The 18767-nt window shown below is 37.4% G+C and overlaps 1 protein-coding gene across 1 annotated transcript in view; it reads left to right on the top strand.

Annotated features, from left to right (window-relative positions):
- The window catches only part of CPNE3 (copine III), a 39116-nt gene that overhangs the window by 3117 nt on the left and 17232 nt on the right, over positions 1-18767 (top strand). The window contains exons 2-7 of the mRNA XM_012723025.1: positions 9318-9457; positions 9629-9808; positions 11368-11442; positions 12927-12998; positions 15024-15107; positions 15847-15936. Of these exons, the coding sequence (XP_012578479.1) occupies positions 9326-9457; positions 9629-9808; positions 11368-11442; positions 12927-12998; positions 15024-15107; positions 15847-15936 (633 nt within the window). The 5' untranslated portion in view covers positions 9318-9325. The remainder of the gene's footprint in view (positions 1-9317; positions 9458-9628; positions 9809-11367; positions 11443-12926; positions 12999-15023; positions 15108-15846; positions 15937-18767) is intronic.

Raw genomic sequence — 18767 nt, 5'->3', positions numbered from 1 at the left:
AGTGGTTGTACTAGTTTGCATTTCCACCAGCAGTGCAGGAGAGTTCCTTTTTCTACACATCCTTGTCAACATTTGTTGTTGCTAGTTGTTTGAAGATGTGCCATTCTCATTGGGGTGAGGTGGTTTTAATTTGTAGCTCCCTTATTACAAGAGATGTTGAACATTTTTTCATACACTTCTTGGCCATCTGTATTTCTTCTTTGGAGAAGTGTCTTTTTAGCTCCTCTACCCATTTTCTGATGGGGTTGTTTATTTTTGTTCAGTTTCATCGTTCTCTGTATGTTTTTGTGATCAATCCTTTATCACTAGTTTTGTGTGAGAAAATTTTTTCCCAATCAGTGGGCTGTCTGTTTGTTTTTTGTAATGTCTCTTTTGCTGTACAGAAGCTCTTTAACTCGATATAGTCCCATCTATTTATCTTTGCCTTCACTATTGTGGCGTTGGGTGCTCTATCTTTAAAGATGTCACTGAAGTGTATGTTGTGTAGTATTTGGCACATCTTTGCTTCCAGGACAATCAAAATTCTTTAGAAAGACAAAATTCATATACTGGCAAAATTTACTGTCATGTATTACCTGCAAAGCATCTAATTAATGGCAGCATATTAATACAGTTTTCCCATGAAAAATAGAAGTACTACATATTTATTTTAGTAAATCATTTTCAGAATCCTCTTACCAAGGGGTGATGTTTGGTTCTTGTACAGATTACCAAAACAACAGTGTGGTTGCAAAATGCATTGTCATAAGGCAACTTCAGTTTTGCTCCCTTCCCTGGTTTTTGTTTCTTTTCTTCTTCTTCTTTTTTTTTTTTTTTTACCACTTTCTTCCATTTAGTATGCGATATATTTTTACTTATCTTTTTTTGTTGCCTTTCTCCCAGGGGTAAACTAATGAGGGCAAGGATATTTGTTTTATTCATTGTTGGTCTGTGGACACACAGTAGGTTTTCTGTAAGTATTTGTTGACCACATGTCAAGTGAGTGAATAGTTCTATTAAAGTGTTCATGACTGGAAAATACAAAGACCTTGCCAGAAGTTAAAAACAGCTGAAAGGTATGTATTCAGAAACTGTAAAATGATTTTTCTTGAAGTTAGAAAATCAGATGTATAAACATCTCAAGAGACAGACAGTCCTTGCTCAACACATAGACTTTTAAGCCTTGAGAACAAAGAAAATATAATTGTTGCATCTTTGAAATGGAAGAATTTTCATATTCACCATGAACTAGAGAGGAACACAGAGTGACCAAATGTGAAATGCTTGTCTTGCCCAATTAAATATTATTTGTACCCAGCTGAGAAAAGAAGGAATAGTGTCATATACTTAGAGTTGGAATATAGTTGGATATTAGTACTAGGTGAGAAGTTATGATGACTGGTCCAAATGTAGGAGATTGGGCCCTCCCTGGTGGCGCAGCGGGTTAAAGCACAGCACTAAGAAGCTAAAGCCACTTCAGCATGAGTTCAATCCCTGGCCCCGAAGGTGATCCACATGGTGCGGCAGACCTCTCCTGAACCATCCACTGTTCCCCTCAGCAGTATACTGTCAGTTGGTCTGTTCTGCTCCCCACTCTGTCTCTGGTGAAGCCTCTTACCCACCACACCTCTGGCTTGTACCCCAATTCTGTGTGCATAAATAAATAAAATTTTTTTTAAGATTTATTTATTTGTGCATATAGAACTGGGGTACAGGCCAGAGTGAGGGGCGGTGAGAGGCTTCACCAGAGACAGAGTGGGGAGCAGAACAGTCAGATGGACAAAGTACACTGCTGAGGGGAGCAGCGGGTGGGTCAGGAGAGGTCTGCCACGCCATGTGGTCACCTCCGGGGCAGGCGGGAATTGAACTTAAGTGCAAGTTGCTTTAGCTTCTCAGTGCTGTGCTTTAACCCAGTGCTGTGCTGTACCAGAGAGGGCCAATAAATAAATCTTTTTTAAAAAATGTGGGAGATTACAAAAAGTGGGAAGTTATTAATGTGTTCTGGAGATAATAAGAACAAGTCTCTGTGCCTTCATATTATTTGTCCCTTGCTCCAGAAGCTTTATTGAGAACTTGTAATTCAAAAACTTTTAAACCGAGCAACCTGGAATTTTCTGCTAGGAAATGCTGCTCTGATTTTTATCAAGGCCGTTGTTAGTAAAAAATGACTCACTTTGTAGATATGTATTTCTTAGCCAATTTTGCGAAGATGTGTGTTTCATAAAGTAAGGTAATACTGAGATGTTGTCTGTACTTCTTTCACCTCATCCAGTGCAGCTGTGATGGGCTGTTCTTTTAGTATGTTCTTTTAGTATGTCTTAGTATGTTCTTTTAGTATGTTTAGTATGAGCATAGAATCATTGACATTTCTAAAATGAATGTAATTAACCAAAGGATTAGAAAAGTAGTATAACCTGAAATTCGTGTTAAGTAAGCACTGTAGTCTGCTATAAATCTGAACAGATCAGAGCAGTCTGATCTGAACAGATCAGAGCAGTCTGATTTTTTTAGGAACTTAGGAAGAGGCCTTGGTCGTTTGCTCACTTTGTAGCAATAAGGCCAGGGAAAACTACACGTGCTTATTTTTTAACATGAATGATCAAACTTACTGCTTGTCCCCTTGCACACGGAAAAAAAGCATGCTCCTTTATGTATGTACTTTTGAGCTTGATGAAGTTGTCTGTTCTCATTTCTAGTATTCTAGGCAGGGATTAAAAGAAAAAAGTAGGCCTCACTTTATGCTTGACTACAGCACACTCAATGCTAAATTCCATTGTAAGTTTTTCACTTGAATCTGGGCATTCAATGTTGTGTATTCCAGACCAGGCCTTGCTCCCTGTGATAAGTCTCAGAGTGGAGACTCTCCTGTCTAAGGAGGAAATAAGACTTTCTTAGCCTTAAGCAATTTACAGCTTAATGGGCTTTCTTAAAGGGAAACTACTGTGATGTAAATTTAAACCATTCTAATTCTTTCAGGACCTTGGCAAACTACTGTTATACTGGATACTCTTTCTAAAAGAAAGCTTGATTAGTTGTAGCTTAACCTTGTAATTTTTAAGATTGTAATGTTGACCTTGTAATTTTTAAGATTGCATTTTTCCATTAACATTAATTTGTGTCAGGCTGCACAATATATTTGATAGACCAACTAGAAGAAGAAATTAGCTAGAGAATTTTGCTGTTATACTAAGTTAACTAGAGGCTAGTTACCCTTGAGGCATTCTGACTTGAGTGAGAGAAATCTGGTTCCTTTTTCTGGTCTTGCCACTTACTAGCTTTTTATTTTGGGTAAGTAATTTAACTTTTTTTTTTTTTTTTAATCCCTTTTCCTCTAATAGGGGCCATACATTGCTTTTAAAATTATAGTGTGTTGAAAAGTACCAACATACTCTGGAGCTATCCATATATTTGAATGCTTTTTTTTTTTTTTAAGATTTATTTTTATTTACTTATGTATATAAGAATTGGGGTCTTGGCCAGAGGTACAGAAGATGAGAGGATTCACCAGAGACAGAGTGGGGAGCAGAACAGGCAGATCTGCCTACTGAAATACTCTATGAGGGGAACAGTGGATGAGCTAGGAGAGGCCTGCTGGGCCATTCTAGCTTAGGATCTGACTCTGGCCACTGTGACTGGCATAAAAGTGCTGTGACTTTAACCCCTGCACCACCAGGGAGGCCCTCAGTGCTTACTCTTATAATCATAGTTATGACATATTGCCCTGCCCATTTCTCTAGCATTTTTTGTTAAGGTTCGTAAAATATTATTTGGAAGTACACTGGAACTGTAAAAAGTAAACCAAAAATTATCCAGATATGTAGGGTTATTATCTTTGCTTCCCCCCCCTCCATTCCTCTCTCTCTCCCACTCTCCCATCTTCTACTCTCTACCCTTAGGTTTGAGGGGGGGGGAACATTCCTATAGCAAGAGTTAACGTGAATTTAAATTCTTTTATATTACATATATAAAAGAATTTGATCTTCAGTAAAAGTAGAAATAACCTCCATGGTTTGTTTTCCAACTCTGACAGCACCTTTATTGCTTCCTATCTGTGCCTCACAATTTTATACTGTTGTGTACTTTTATGTATACATAGATTAAAGGGTATTTATTTAGTTTCTCACACCTTCTTCTGCCCTCACTCACATTTAGAGTAGCTAGATGTTCCGTCAATAATCTTTGAATGAGTGGTTATCTCCAATCTAGTTAGTATGAGTTCTACACACACTCTTCTATTGCTGCATCTTGTCCATTGTCTTTAGCATAACAGTGGAATGCCGTAGCCTTTTAATACATACTATTTGTTGGTAACTCCAGGTAGTGTACTCTTGAATTTGTGATATATTACATTTCCCCCACTTTTTTGGAGGCACACACGGATGACTGCTTTGAGCAATGCCATTTGAGAAACACTCATAGGGTGTGTATTGCTGATGTCACTGAGCCCTATTCTAGTTGCCCCAGCTGTGTTCTTTCAGAGGAAGCCATGCAGGGTGCAGGCGGGATTGGCAGTTAGTGAATCATGATATCAGAACCAGAAGGAAACTCTGAAAACTTTTTAATGGCAACAAACCTCCTGAGTCGCCAAAGGTTGAAATTTACTAAAAGCATTGGTGGGTAGACACTGATTTCTCACTGCAGTTTGTTTTAGGACAAATAAGGTGTCACTGCATATTATTTGGGAGGGTTCTTCTCCCTCCAAGCACCAACTAAAGCCTGAAGTAGCTCAGATAAACAATCCCTTGTGGGAGGATTTAGGGAAATTAGTACTTATCTTTAGTTAAGACTGAAGGCTTTGGCAAACTAATTCTATGTAAATCCCAGAATTCTCTTATTATTCCTAAAAGCTTTTCATAAACAATGATAAGAAGAGTGTCTTATGTCTTACTATTTCATAATTAGTTACTTATACTGAGATGACTGAGTATTTGATTAGTTACAAATAGTAATTCATAGGGAATCTAACATGCTCAACATGCTACAAACCTATAGTGGTAAGCTAATTTTTTTTTGTCACCATTTTGTAGAAGAAAGAATTAAGGTTTAGATAGACAATTTGGCAGAGCTCACACACCCAAGTAAATGGTAGGAAATAAATTTGAGACAAGGATTATTCTGATGACAGTTATTACTATTTCTGCTACAAATAACCTGTGCCATCTGCTGTTCTTCAAAATGGAAAGGAACAGTAAAAGATGGTCCCTGTCTTCAGATTACAGTACATAGAAAGGATGTTGGGTCACGTATTGGAATAATAATAATAGTAGTGGAAAGAAAGTAGAATCAGTGCCATAAGCACTGAGGTATCAGCAACAGCTTTTTAGGTTTAATATTTATAATTTATGCATACAAGTACTGGGGTACAGGCCAGAAGAGCTGGGGTGGGGGTGAGGGTGAGAGGACCTACCAGGGACAGAGTGGGGAGCAGAATAGGCAGATCCTACTGAAATACACTGCTGAGGGGAGGTGGGCTAGACAGGAGAGGTCTGCTGTGCCATGTGGGCAGCTCCCTGGCTGGGGATCAAACTAGTGCCACAGTGACTGCTGATAGCTTCATAGTGCTGTGCTGTAACCCCTTGTGCCACCAGGGAGGTCCTCAGCCACAGTATTATGGAAGAAATATCATTTATAGTGGATCTTGAAAAACTTAGATACTGTCTGGAGGCAGCTGTGGACCAAACCTTGAATTCCAAGTTTAGCAAATTGTACTGTGCTGTCATGATGTAAATGGAGAGAGGATTGTCGAGGGAATGCCTACTAAACTATTACAGTAGGCAGGCAAGATAGACAGAAGACCCAATGTATGGTTATGTTATAGGGCACCCCAAATCTGTTCCAGGACAGGGGGAGAGGGACACCGCTGAAGCCCGAAAATCCTGCCTGCTCTAAGTGGGTTCTGCCATCTACCGCAACAAGACAAAACATAAAACTTTAATGAAAAGGGACTTTAATACAGTGAATATACAAGATGGAACACAGAGAATATAACTTCTAAATCAAACACGTGAAGTTACCCATCCCCTTGTGGGCAAAAGTCAACCCAAAAGGAATTGGCCCAAAGCAAGGCCTGAAAGCCCTCCACAAGCCTAAAGCATCTTCTGGCCTGGACCCATGGAAAAGGGTCAGAAATGGCCAGACAAATCTGGGAGGAAAAGAGCAAAATCAAAATCAATATAACACTGCCATGTTCACCTCCCTCTCACCCACATCTGCCTTAACCAGCCCAGGGTCAGGAAACAAGCCCGATTTCTTCATCACATGCTTGCTGCTCCATGTGGCTTCCTCAGGTCTCCTTGTTCTCCATCCAGCTTCCTTCTCTTCTCCTTTTTCTCTGCTCAGCTTCACCCTCCTGCCCCTGGGTGGGGCAGGGAACCTGGAACTTCCCTTTTTCCTGGGGACCACCCTGTTACAGTTATGGATTATGGGGCTAAGAAGCTCTGTGCTTCCACATGTCAGCTAGATTTGAGGTCATCCTAAGCAGAATCTTGGGACAGCTTTGCTGAATTGATTAAGGAGTGGGTAAGATGGGAAAAGAGAAAGCACACAAGACAGGGTTTTCAGGGAGGTTATGGGAGTGACCTTATATTTCAAACATCAGGTTCTAATTCAGAGATTAGGTTTTAATTTTCCATTCCTTTGAAATCATTATCCATGTTATATAATTTAACATTATTTCAGGAAAGTTAGGGTGACCAGGAGAATGGTGGAAATGTGTAGTATTTCTGGGGGTCTGTCACATTTCAGATACTAAATGATTTAATCAAATGACTCTCCAATAAGTGATCTGTGTATTAGAGAAGTTATTGCCTCACCCTAGGGGCTTTTTTTTTTTCCCTTTTTCTCTGTCATCTTGCTTTTTAGGATGTAAAATAACCAAGAATCACTTATATTTCTCTGCCTGTTCACTTTTCCCAACCAGATTTCCTACTTTCCATACTCAAGGGATACAGAACGTTTGTTTTATTTTCTTCCATCATAAAAGATATCCTGTTGGTCTTTTAAAAGTTGTTTGTCATGTACTAGATAATTGCCTGAAAAAGGAAATGAAAAGAACATCTTCATGGAAGCTATTAACAAGCTTCCAGACCTGAGTGTTTATGTAATTTCTTCCATTTGCCATTCAGCTATAATGGGTTTCTAGATAAAAATGAAACTGCATTCAGAATTATTTTCAGGGGGGAATGCTGCTAATAGAGGAAATTTGTTTCCTGGCAGCAAAGCAGTAATGTAACTGTCAGCAATTTACTAAATAACCGGGTGTGCCTGCCTTGTTTTTGTAATTCTTATGCGAGTATTGTTAGGGGGGAAAATGATGCTCTTCTAATGTGTTGTGTCTCTTGCTCTGAGACTTGCTTCACACACAGCTATTATCTGCACTCTCTGGTGAATTCTCCTCATCCTTGGAAATTTGAGGGTTTTCTGGCTGGCTGCTGGCAGAGAATTTTTTTACATGTTTCTTGAAAATTTTAGAAGTCCTTGCTCTTTCTGAATCCATCCACAGGTAATATATTACTACCCTGGGTCCTGATGTCATACAATTTGTAAGACACTGTCTTGTGCAAAAGAAAAAATACGTATGTACATATGTTTATATGTATACAGCTAACATTTAGAAACTTTTGTTTCTTTTGGCCCAGATTTTCAGCTTCCTCTAAAAGTAGAGGGCAAAGGGCATTAAATACCCAACGTTCTAAGGATGTAGCCAAAGGCTATAGGGGAGGAGATCCCTTTCTATACCCCAAACCTGCCTTGCCACTGTTAATTTCTAAGCTGAGCAACTGTGACCTTTGGCAGGGAAATGTAGTGCCTGAAGTTCCTTTCTTTCCTTGTGTGCGGGGAGGAAAGCAGCCCATCCTCAAACATACATGTCAATCTTGACTACACATTAAAATCATTCAAGTTGTATGTGACCAGATGAATTCAGTCCATTTGAATTCAATCTCTTTGTGCGGGGATTCCAGTAGCAGTGGTTTCGAACACTACTAGGATGATGCCAATATGCAGCCCAGATTAAGAACCTCTGCTATAATATATGAATGAAAAGAGGTAGGTAGAGGAAGGAGTATCTGAGATCTTATTTGCCCAGGATTGACTGTTGGCTGAAATTCTTTGCAAACAGCAAATATCTCATTCAGTATCTTCCTCTTAAATGAACAAATTCAGTTGAGTCTTTGAACAAAATTGTTTCAGCTGTATATCCCCTTATAGGCAGATACGTGTGTGTATTATGTGCATTCCTCCCCCCCCCAGGCAGGTTCTGTATTCACAGATTTCAGCCACCCAGAGATGTGGGTGGTTGGGTCTGCAGATGCATGGGGAAGGGGAAGGCCTGTAAGTGATAGGAATTTTTGATTGTGGTAGGCACCCCTAGTTCCCTCCATTTTTCAAGAGTCAACTATAGAAAGTGGAATTAGGGACCTCCCTGGTGGTTCAACAGGTTAAAGCACAGCACTATGAGCTAGCAGCAGCCAATTCAGCACAAGTTCTATCACCAGCCTGGGAGGTGTCCCACACAGTCAACTTCTGTCTTGACCGCTGCTCCCCTCAGCAGTGCACTTGGTCAATCTGCCTGTTCTGGTTCCCACTCTTGTCTCTGGTGAATCTTCTTACCTCCCCTGCATCTCTGGCCTGTACCCCAGTTTTGTTGTTTTTTTTTTTTTTTTGAAAAAGTGGAATTAAGCTTGTACCCTAAGCTTTTTTTTTCTTCTTGTTTTAGATTTATTAATCTATGCATACAGAACTGGGATACAGGCCAGAGGTGCAGGGGCAGTGAGAGGACTCATCAGATTCAGAGTGTGGGGCAGAACAGACAGACTGATGAAGTATGCTGGTAAGGGGAACAGAGGGCAGGACAGGAGAGGTCTGCTGTGCCTTGTGGATCATCTCAGGGCAGGGATGGAACTGGCATGCACCTAAGAGGCAGTGGCCAGCTTCCTCAGTGCTGCACTTCAACCTGTTGTGCCACAGGGAGGGCACTGTACCCCAAACTGTTTTGTACGGGACATTATATTTTAATTGTAGAATCAAGATTGGACTTCTTATGAATGGTAAAGTTTATAGTATAAAATGAAGTAAATCAATGTCTTACTTGTTACCTTAAAAAGCTGCATTTCATTCTTACACAGTAAATAAATTTCTTCCTAGCAATAGAATCTGACTAAATTATCAACACGGATGGGCTAATGGACATCTGCATGGCCAGGAGGGACATATAACAAAATCTTATTCTAGCACTTTCACTCTGTGTTCTGAAAATTTGTTTTAAGAATTCAGTAGGAATATATTTGCTTCCTAAAGCAACTATTTCATTGCTTTCCTATCTACTTGGGTTTCCACAGCTCAAGAGATGGCTGCCCAGTGTGTCACGAAGGTGGAGCTGAATGTTTCCTGTGACAATCTTTTGGACAAAGATGTAGGGTCAAAGTCAGACCCTTTGTGTGCATTATTTTTGAATACGACTGGTCAGCAGTGGTATGAGGTAATGTTAAATGAGGTTGAAAAGCAAATTGAACTGCTTTTTTGACAATGAAATTCAGTCACTTTTAATAACGTGAAGAGTTTATTTCAAATGTTAACAATAATAATACCATCTAGTCTGTTAATGCAGTTTTTCAGGTGAGCTTACTTATTATTTTGGTTGTGGCTATAGGTTGACCGCACAGAAAGGATTAAGAACTGCTTGAGTCCCAAATTTTCCAAGACATTTATTATTGATTACTACTTTGAAGTGGTTCAGAAATTGAAATTTGGGATTTATGATATTGACAACAAAACTATTGATCTGAGTGATGATGACTTCTTAGGAGAATGTGAATGTACCCTTGGACAAGTGAGTATAAACAACTATTATGGTATATTTTATCTAAATGTTAATGTTGATAAGTGCTTGTTAGTTTAATAATTTGTAATCACTTTAGTTTTTAAAGATTTATTTATCTATGCATATACAAACTGGGGTACAAGTCAGTGGTGTGGGTGGTGCTAGGATTCACCAGAGAGCAGAACAGGCAGATTCACTGAAATACACTGCTGAGGGGAGCAGCGAGCAGGTCAGGAGAGGTCTGCCATGCCATGTGGGTCATCTCCCTGGCCGGGAATCAATCTTGTGCTGTAGTGGATGCAGATGCCTACTGCTGAGCTTCAACTTGTTGTGACACTGGGGAAGGCCCAAATTTGTAATCACTTTAAATAACTATAATAATATGGTGATATACTTGTTACCTTATTTTTCCTAAGGGACCAGGTGTTTTTGTCAGTCTAGTATGCTTTGAGGTATGTTTAGACATTTCAACAAATAATGCCATTGCTCTAATTGCTTTGCTGTTTATAGATTGAAGTATCTTTTTATCTTGTCATAAATGTTATCAAAATAACATTAACTTCTGATGTTCTACCCACATGATTGACCTCCCAATGTTCCAATAACATACTATAACTGATATACTCCCCTTCAATCTTAAACTTATCAGATTAAATGTTACTCCCTTAGTAAATGCTCTTTGGCCCCTATAATAGTTTATAAGCACCTCCTATGAACTTAGCACTCTACTGCCTGTTATTTAACAATCATTATATTTTATTGCAGTTGCTTTATTTCTTCTCAGTACATGATATGCTCAGTCAGGGTAGGGATATATCTGTGAACTCACTATTTTGCTAATAGCTCAGTCTGTCCACTAAGGAGAGATCATGAAAATGGGTATGTAGACTGGGGAAGGTTTTAGGAGGGAGTAGCCATTTTATCTTCAGTGGGTGTCATTTATTGTTCAGCTTTATCTTATATGAGCTTATTTTTCAGTTTTTGAATTGTTTGGAGATCATTGTATTTATTATGTATCAAGTACAATATGGAACTGAACAATTTTCTAAAACTTTAATGAATAGTATCAGAATATTACAGATTTTTTTTTTAATCACAGTGCAGCTAAATTTGTAATGAACTTATGAATAATATCTTACAAATACTTAGATCTATTATATTGTTTGAGTCAACATGGTATTTTGTGGGATTTGAATGTTAAATTTGGTGTCAGTTGGAAAAGTTAAATTCCATTTTGACTAGTCTGAGACTTACCTTTTACTTAAAGGAGTTTCAGATCAGTTGTGTGAGTGTGTGATAAGAATCTAACCCTTTTCTCTGCAATAAAGAAAAAGATAAAATTTTGAAGTGCTGATAAAAAACAGTAGGTGAGGAATTTGCCTATGCTGTGATTGGCTCCTTGGAAATCTTTTCCAGTAGGTGTTTTTATAATCTCTAAATCTTTAAGGAAATAGCTTTGATATTTCCATTCTTTAGTGAACTTTACACTCAACTTTTTTTTTTGAACCTTGCAGTTTAAAGATTCACATATTGAAGTGAACTCCTTATATTACTTCCAATTTTAACAGATTGTTTCCAGTAAGAAGCTAACTCGACCATTAATGCTTAAAAATGGCAAACCTGCTGGGAAAGGAAACATTACGGTAACATTAAAATGTCTTGTCTTTAACAAAATAATTAGATTACTAGTACCTCCTGAAGCTGTACATGTCAGACAAATATTCTACAATTATTCTTTTTTTAAGATTTATTTATGCATACAAGAACTGAGATACAGGCCAGAGTTCTGTGGGGGGCGGGAGGGGTTGTGGTGGTGGTGAGAGGATTCACCAGAGACACAGAGGGGAACAAAACAGGCAGATGTACTGAAATACACTGCTGAGGGGAGCAGCAGGCAGGTCAGAAGGGGTCTGCTGTGCCATGTGGGTCTCCTCCCTGGCCCGGATAGAACCATGCTGTAGAGGCTGCAGATCACTTCATAATGCTGTGCTGCACCCAGTTGCGTCACCAGGGAGGACCTTACAACCACGCTTTATCATTTGATCCTCAGTGTTGCCCTTGGCCACTCATGTCTTGTAGTTGTCATAGATGGGAAATGTGTTATGTCCAAAAACGGGGAAAATGCAGTGTGGGAATCCCTTCTCTGAGGTTTACGTTACCTATAACGTCAGGAGTACCTTGGTGCTTGCCTCTCCCTCTTGTAGAGAAAGCCCCTTAGTGATCTGAATGGATCAATTTGGTACTCTACCTTTCAAACATAGTTCCCTCGACCCTTCATTATGACAAACTTTCCATAAAGGATTTTATTACAGATAGACCTTCTGTTATGACATGGCCTTTGAACCTCTTAACACTTAACTATCTTTTCTTGTGTTTACACTCGCCTCTCCTTCCTCCCATCCAGATTTTATATGCCTGGCCCAAGGCATATAAATATTTGTTTTATTTTACCTTAGATTTCAAACTATGTAATACCACCTTTTAAATCTTGTATTTTTTAAATTTTTTGTCGAGATTATCATTGCCTGGTACAATAGTTTTCTAGCCTAGCTCTGAGAATGGAATACTGGTTCTCTGAGAAAGCCATGTCTGAGAGTTACTGTGATTATCAAACACATTTTTCTGAGCAGCTATTTTGCTCTGAGGCATAAGAAAGTTCCGTCTGTTAGGATGTTCATTTCTGTTGGACAGAGAACAGTATTAGTAGTTAGCTTTAGTGCTCATGGGGTCTTGATAGCCTGGACTTTGTTTATAGGTATAATAGACTAAGTCATGTGGTCTACATTGGATGAAAAATGTTGATCTGATATTTTAATTTATAGTTTTCTTTTGGTAGGATTTACTGTACTTTTCAATGTTTGGAGAGCTTTAGCTAGCTTTAAGCTATGACTGGAATGGGGAAGATCCAGTTTGGGTAATAAATTTGAAAAGGAAGTTGTATAATATAAGCTTTGCATATTTTAGGGAAATAGTTCATGTATAAAAGAAATAATGATAAATTTTTTATTAAACTTTTTTGTTATTAAACTTTTCAGAATTTGTTATTGCATTTATATACTCTTAGATAATATATACTTCCTGAGTATATAAAAATCTCTAATATATCTCATTTTTTATTTACTCCTAGATTTCAGCTGAAGAAATAAAGGATAACAGAGTGGTCTTGTTTGAAATGGAAGCAAGAAAACTGGATAATAAGGTGTGTAGGTGACACAGACTTTCAGATAAATGTGTTTGTTTCACATTGATTCCTTTTTGAGAAAATAATGCAAAATATTATGAACTCTATCACCTGAGAATAACATGAGTATTATGCTACTTTTTTTTAAAAAAAGATTTATTTATTTATGCACACAGAACTGGGGTATAGACCAGAGGTGCAGGGGTTGTGAGGGGATTCACCAGAGTGGGGAGCTGAACAGGCAGATTGACAAAGTACACTGCTGAGGGGAGCAGTGGGCGAGGCAGGAGAGGTCTGCTGTGCCATGTAGGTCACCTCTCTGGCCAGGGATTGAACTCGTGCTGGAGTGCCTACAGCTAGCTTCGTGGTGCTGTGCTTTAACTTGCTGCGCCACCAGGGAGGGACCTAGTAGCTACTTTTATTTACCTCTTTTCTCTAGATGTAATAGATGGGTCTACCTTAAAAAGGGAGTTAGTGGAAACGTTAAATAATTTTAAAAGGCATTCAAGAGACTGCAACTGGATTACTTTAATAAGGAAGAAAGGCAAAAATTCCATACTTTATAAATTTTCCTTTTTGCATTGTAAAGTAAATTTTTATTTAGAAGATTTATTTATTTATGCATACAAGAACTGGGGTACAGGCCACAAGTCTAGGGAGTTAGAGGATTTACCAGAGCGGGGAACAAAACAAGCAGATCCACTGAAATATACTGCTAAGGGGTGAGACAGGAGAGGTCTGCTGAAGCCATGGCGGTCACCTTCCTGGCCAAGGATAAAACTCAGGCTGAAGTAGCTGCTGGTAGCTTCATATTGCTGAGAAGACTGCTTGTGCCACCAGGGAAGCACAGGAACTTTTCAGTCTTATTTTCATTCTACTACAGAAAACTTAATGAACTTTCAAAAAAATACTGTGTTTTGATCTTGAAAATAGTAATAATGGTATTTTGCCTTTAGCATAGGATCATTTCTAAGATAAGTCAGATGGCATACTAATTTGTTTTAGAAAATTTATTTCTTTGTATAATGTTGTTTTTAGCTTCATAAATGGGGCCAGAGTGAGGCTTATTATATTTGCTAAAGATTATCCTTAGAGATAAGGTGCAATATGAGTAGGGCTACATGGTCTTTATACTTATATTTTTGACTGTGCTAAATATGTTACCTAACTTTAGTCTGTGCTGAGAAAGGAAATAACATATTACTTCTTCTTGTATTATTGAGGTTAATTCACAAGTCAAAAAATCACTAGTTAGGACATACCTGCATATTACTCTGAGATCAATAAATATCCTTCCATTTTGACAAAAAAAATAGCTAATGTATACTAGAGAATATGTAAATTTCAAAATGAGATGAAAACATTAAATCATCTATAATCTTAGTACCAGAGTTTAGACTCTGGATTTACACATCCTTCAGACTTATGTTCCCCTGTGTGGGTGTGTCCATGTATAGAAGACAACATGAAGAATATTCTAGGGCATTCACTGTGCCTGAGCAATATATAGGAGTGCTGTGTGAATTGCAGTGAGATAGGAAATGTACTTAATGTCCTTGAAGTACTTCTCTTGTGTACTTCACATAATCTACTTCTGATTTCGTATGTGCAAAACTTGTGAAAAGGCAAAGGATAGACAAGTGAGATATGAAGAAAATTTCAACTAATTAGATGTGAACTTGTTACAGTTCTCTAACTCCTGAAACCATTTTCTTACTAGTAACTGCTCTGCCCATTATAGAGTAATAGGATTCATTCTAGTTATTGTTTATATACAACTACTCAATGCTGTGTGAATGAAGAATGTTAATAATGAAAACAAGCCAAAAACACTTTATTGATTATGCTCCCTTATGATCAATTTTTTAGAACAATCTTTTTTTTTTGAGAATTAAGGATGTAATATGCAGTATTATGAGTATTTATCAACCAGTAAATTTGTAAGTTTGTGAGCAACATGACTGGATTTGGGATTTGTATTCAGTAATATAGATCTGTACTATGGTTTCAGAGGAGAGTAATTGCTCTTTATTTTAAATGTAGGATCTGTTTGGAAAGTCAGATCCATACCTGGAATTCCACAAGCAGACTTCTGATGGAAACTGGCTAATGGTTCATCGAACAGAGGTGAATATTTGAATTTGAAAAGTAGGCTTGAAGTTTCCTTTGGAATTGTTATAATCTGAAATTTAAAAAAATTACAATCTGAGTTCAGATACATATATCCAGAGACACGGGTGTAAGTTTTTAAAGCATTCTCTTATTTTATGTTAAAGAACATTCTCAATTCACCTTGCATTCTCCCTGTTCCAGATCCAGAATGAGCCATTTCTTTTAAAGCACCCCATTCCTTTAAAGATAGTAGTATTTCGACACTAAGACTTGAATGCAATAAGTACTCATTGCTACTGGGATATCCTTACTTTCTGAACTTTCTTTAAGCAGCTGGGAAACATTTATTTTGTGATTATACATACATGTATTACAATTTTTATGTCATGGATTTGAACTATCCTACTCAAATCAAACATAGCAAGTTTCATTCCTATCGTTTCTTCTTCCTTATTTGAGTAGTCTGTGTTCCATAATGAAAACCTTGTTTTCCAACAAAATTGTTAATCTTCTACAATTGTTAAGTGTACCTTGTGATGGTGCATATATTTTCTTGTGTCAGAATGTATTACAATTAGTAAATCATCACATTTTCATGAAACAGTTGTATAATCTTGCCCTAGGTAATTTTTCATTGAAAAATTGAGTGAGTAAAGAGGTGAAAGGTAAATAGCAAGAATCCAGGAAAGGCGAGAACAGAACATTAATGAATTGGATATTTTTCTAATTGGTCTTTGAATCTTTACTATTATAGGTTATTAAAAACAACTTGAATCCTATTTGGAGGCCCTTTAAAATCTCACTTAACTCCTTGTGCTATGGAGATATGGACAAAACCATAAAGGTAATTAAAAATTTGTATCTATCTACCTATACATATATATCTACATACTGCCTATATATGTGTACACATGTCTCACTTGTAAAGTTAATTGATTAGATAGAATTTTAAAAAAATGATATAGCATATAAATTGTCAGGTTGAATTTGATTTATGTTTAACAACACTAAAATAAAAATAGTGTTAGGAATAGTCAGTTCAAAGGAGTAGACATGTCTTTCTATTTGTTAACCTCTTAATTATGTGTGATTTTTATCATATATATATCTTTTAAAGTAAATGTCCAATTTAAATCTTTCCTCCTTTTTAATAAAATTCTTTTGTTCAGAGGATATTGTATTTGGTGTATCCCTTGCAGATATTACTTTAACTTAGAACCCAGAGCTTCTTTCTTGTAGTGGCAGAGCAGAACACTAGTAACGTTTTCTATAGTTTAATTTTAGAAGAGGATAAGTTCACTGAAAACATTTTAGATGATGTTAGTTTTAGAATGTTAAGAACATTCTAAAGAGTAGAAACACGGATCAGCAGCAGATGTCTAAGAATTTAAAAAAAGTTTTAATTTACAGTCTGCTATCAAAGCATACATATCATGTATAAGACAGTTTTATACTAGAGTCACTTCTTTACTTCAGAGTCCAGAGAGAGGCCCTCCCTGGCGGCTCGATGGGTGAGGGCCCAGCACTGCAAGCTGGCCGCAGCTGCTTCAGTGCGAGTTCGATCCCCAGCCCTAGAGGTGATCCATATGATGTGGCAGACCTCTTCTGACCTCCCCTCAGCAGTGTACTTTGTCGATCTGCCTGTTCTGCTCCCCACTCTGTCTCTGGTGAATCCTCTCATTGCCCCTGCACCACTGGCTTGTCCCCCAGTTCTGTATGCATAAATCGTTAAAAAAAAGTGTCTAGGTAGAAACTTTTTCTTATGTTCAGAGGCCCACAAACCAAGGTGGTATTTGGTTTGTTTTGGATTTGTTTTTTGTAGTGATTATGGTGAAAACAGTCAGGTTATGGCATGGAAAAATATTGGGTTTAGAGTCAGGCTATTGTCTGTATCTTGATTTAGCCCTTAAACCAATCAAGGAAACATTTGGACAGGCTTTTAAGTGAAAGTTTTATAAACTTAAACACAGATTAGAGGCCATTGAAAAGTGTTTCATTTTTTTGATACATAGAAACTTGTCTTCAAAAATAATTTGTAGAGAACTGTAAAAATCAACATAAGTATATTTTATAGGACTTGACAATTTCAGTATGAAACAGTAGAAAAGTAGGACCAAAAATTATTTCTTGTTGGACTATCTAGTATTTTGACTTTTCGCATATAAAATAGGAAGTTGAAACTATTTGAACTGCTAAGTAAGAAAAACTAAGGTAAAATATGCCAAAATCATAACTCTTTGATTGTTTGTAATAATATGTTAACAATGAAACAATGTTTTTTAAACCTTTTTTGCTGGCAGTGGCATGCTTACAGGGCTATCTTACTATAGTAAGTAAACTGATTTTCTGAGCTTTCTCTGATGTTTTCCATTTTTAAAAGTTTCACAGTTTGTTTTAACTGTATACAAGTTGATTTACCACATCATCATTGTCTTTGTTTCTTTAGTTCTGTATTTCTTTGCAAAATCAGAAAGTCATACATCTCTGAGTTTCTTGGTGTTTGGAAATTGCATAGATGTGTAGTAAAGAGTTACAGAGTAGAGAACAGAGTCTGAATCATGTTTCCTTGTTACAGTGTGATGTGTCAGTGTTATTACTCCAGCATGTATTATTATTTTCATAAGATCCACTAATAAGAAAAAAAGTCATGCATGCTGTCACTTTTCCTAAAATAACATTGCCTTTATGAATGTAGAGTGGTGTGGTGTGTACATTCTTCTATGTGTATGTGTATTAATATACTTATACACATGCATATATTTCAATTTTATAAGCATTGCTGTACTGGTTTTCATGAGAAGAGAATTAAGTTATAGTCAAATTGTTGCATCATCAATGTTTTTTGTCAACAGTACTCTACAAATAGGATGGTAGTCCCTAAATTCCTGATGCCTCATGACACTGTAGCTGTTATAATATTGTGGCATTTTTATATCAGCAGCAACTTCATACATCTCTATTACATTTGTGCAAAGATGAAATTCTCTAATGATGCATTGTTAGACTATCCCTGTCATTATGTGACACATGACTATGTATCATTTATCTCATACTGTATCTGAGCATATGCCAAAATTATAAATGCCACATCTTTCTTTAACACCAAACATTTTCTTTCCATAGGGTGACAGTGAGCTTTGCCTACATATATGCATAATAGGGTGTTATCAGACATTACAGTTTAAAAATATTTTTAAACTTCCTGAAGTTTCAGGCAGTTTAAACATATGCACATTTTAATTCTTCATAACCCTTTTAAAAGTAATCTTCGCCTTATTAAACCTTGATTTTGTTTTAGCAATAAATTGCAGTTTCCTTCATTCCAGGTACAGAATGGACTTAAGCTCAGATTGGGTATGGACTTGGTTCTGTGGAAGATGTCTAAGTTCCAGGGAGGTACTTTTTGGTCTGTGGAGCTTCTAGAGGTCCCAGGAGTTACCAAAACCAAAGGGAAGTTAAAGAGTGGGCCCGAGTGTCTGATTTGGACAAAAGAAACCTCTCCCAAGAGCAGTTTCCTAAATTACACTGCCACAAAACTCATCTCTAAACATTTCCACTTCTAACTAGGTGGCTCACTTCCTTCTCTCTCCTGTAGGTCATGAGGTCATGTAGACATCAACCTCAGGTTTTTCCAGATGATTGGAGGAACAACTTTATATAGAGGGCGGGGGGGGG

The sequence above is a fragment of the Condylura cristata genome, unplaced genomic scaffold (assembly GCF_000260355.1).
Source record: "Condylura cristata isolate star-nosed mole 26May11 unplaced genomic scaffold, ConCri1.0 scaffold00009, whole genome shotgun sequence".
NCBI classification, from domain to species: Eukaryota; Metazoa; Chordata; class Mammalia; order Eulipotyphla; family Talpidae; genus Condylura; species Condylura cristata.
This window is presented reverse-complemented; position numbering and strand designations above follow the sequence as displayed.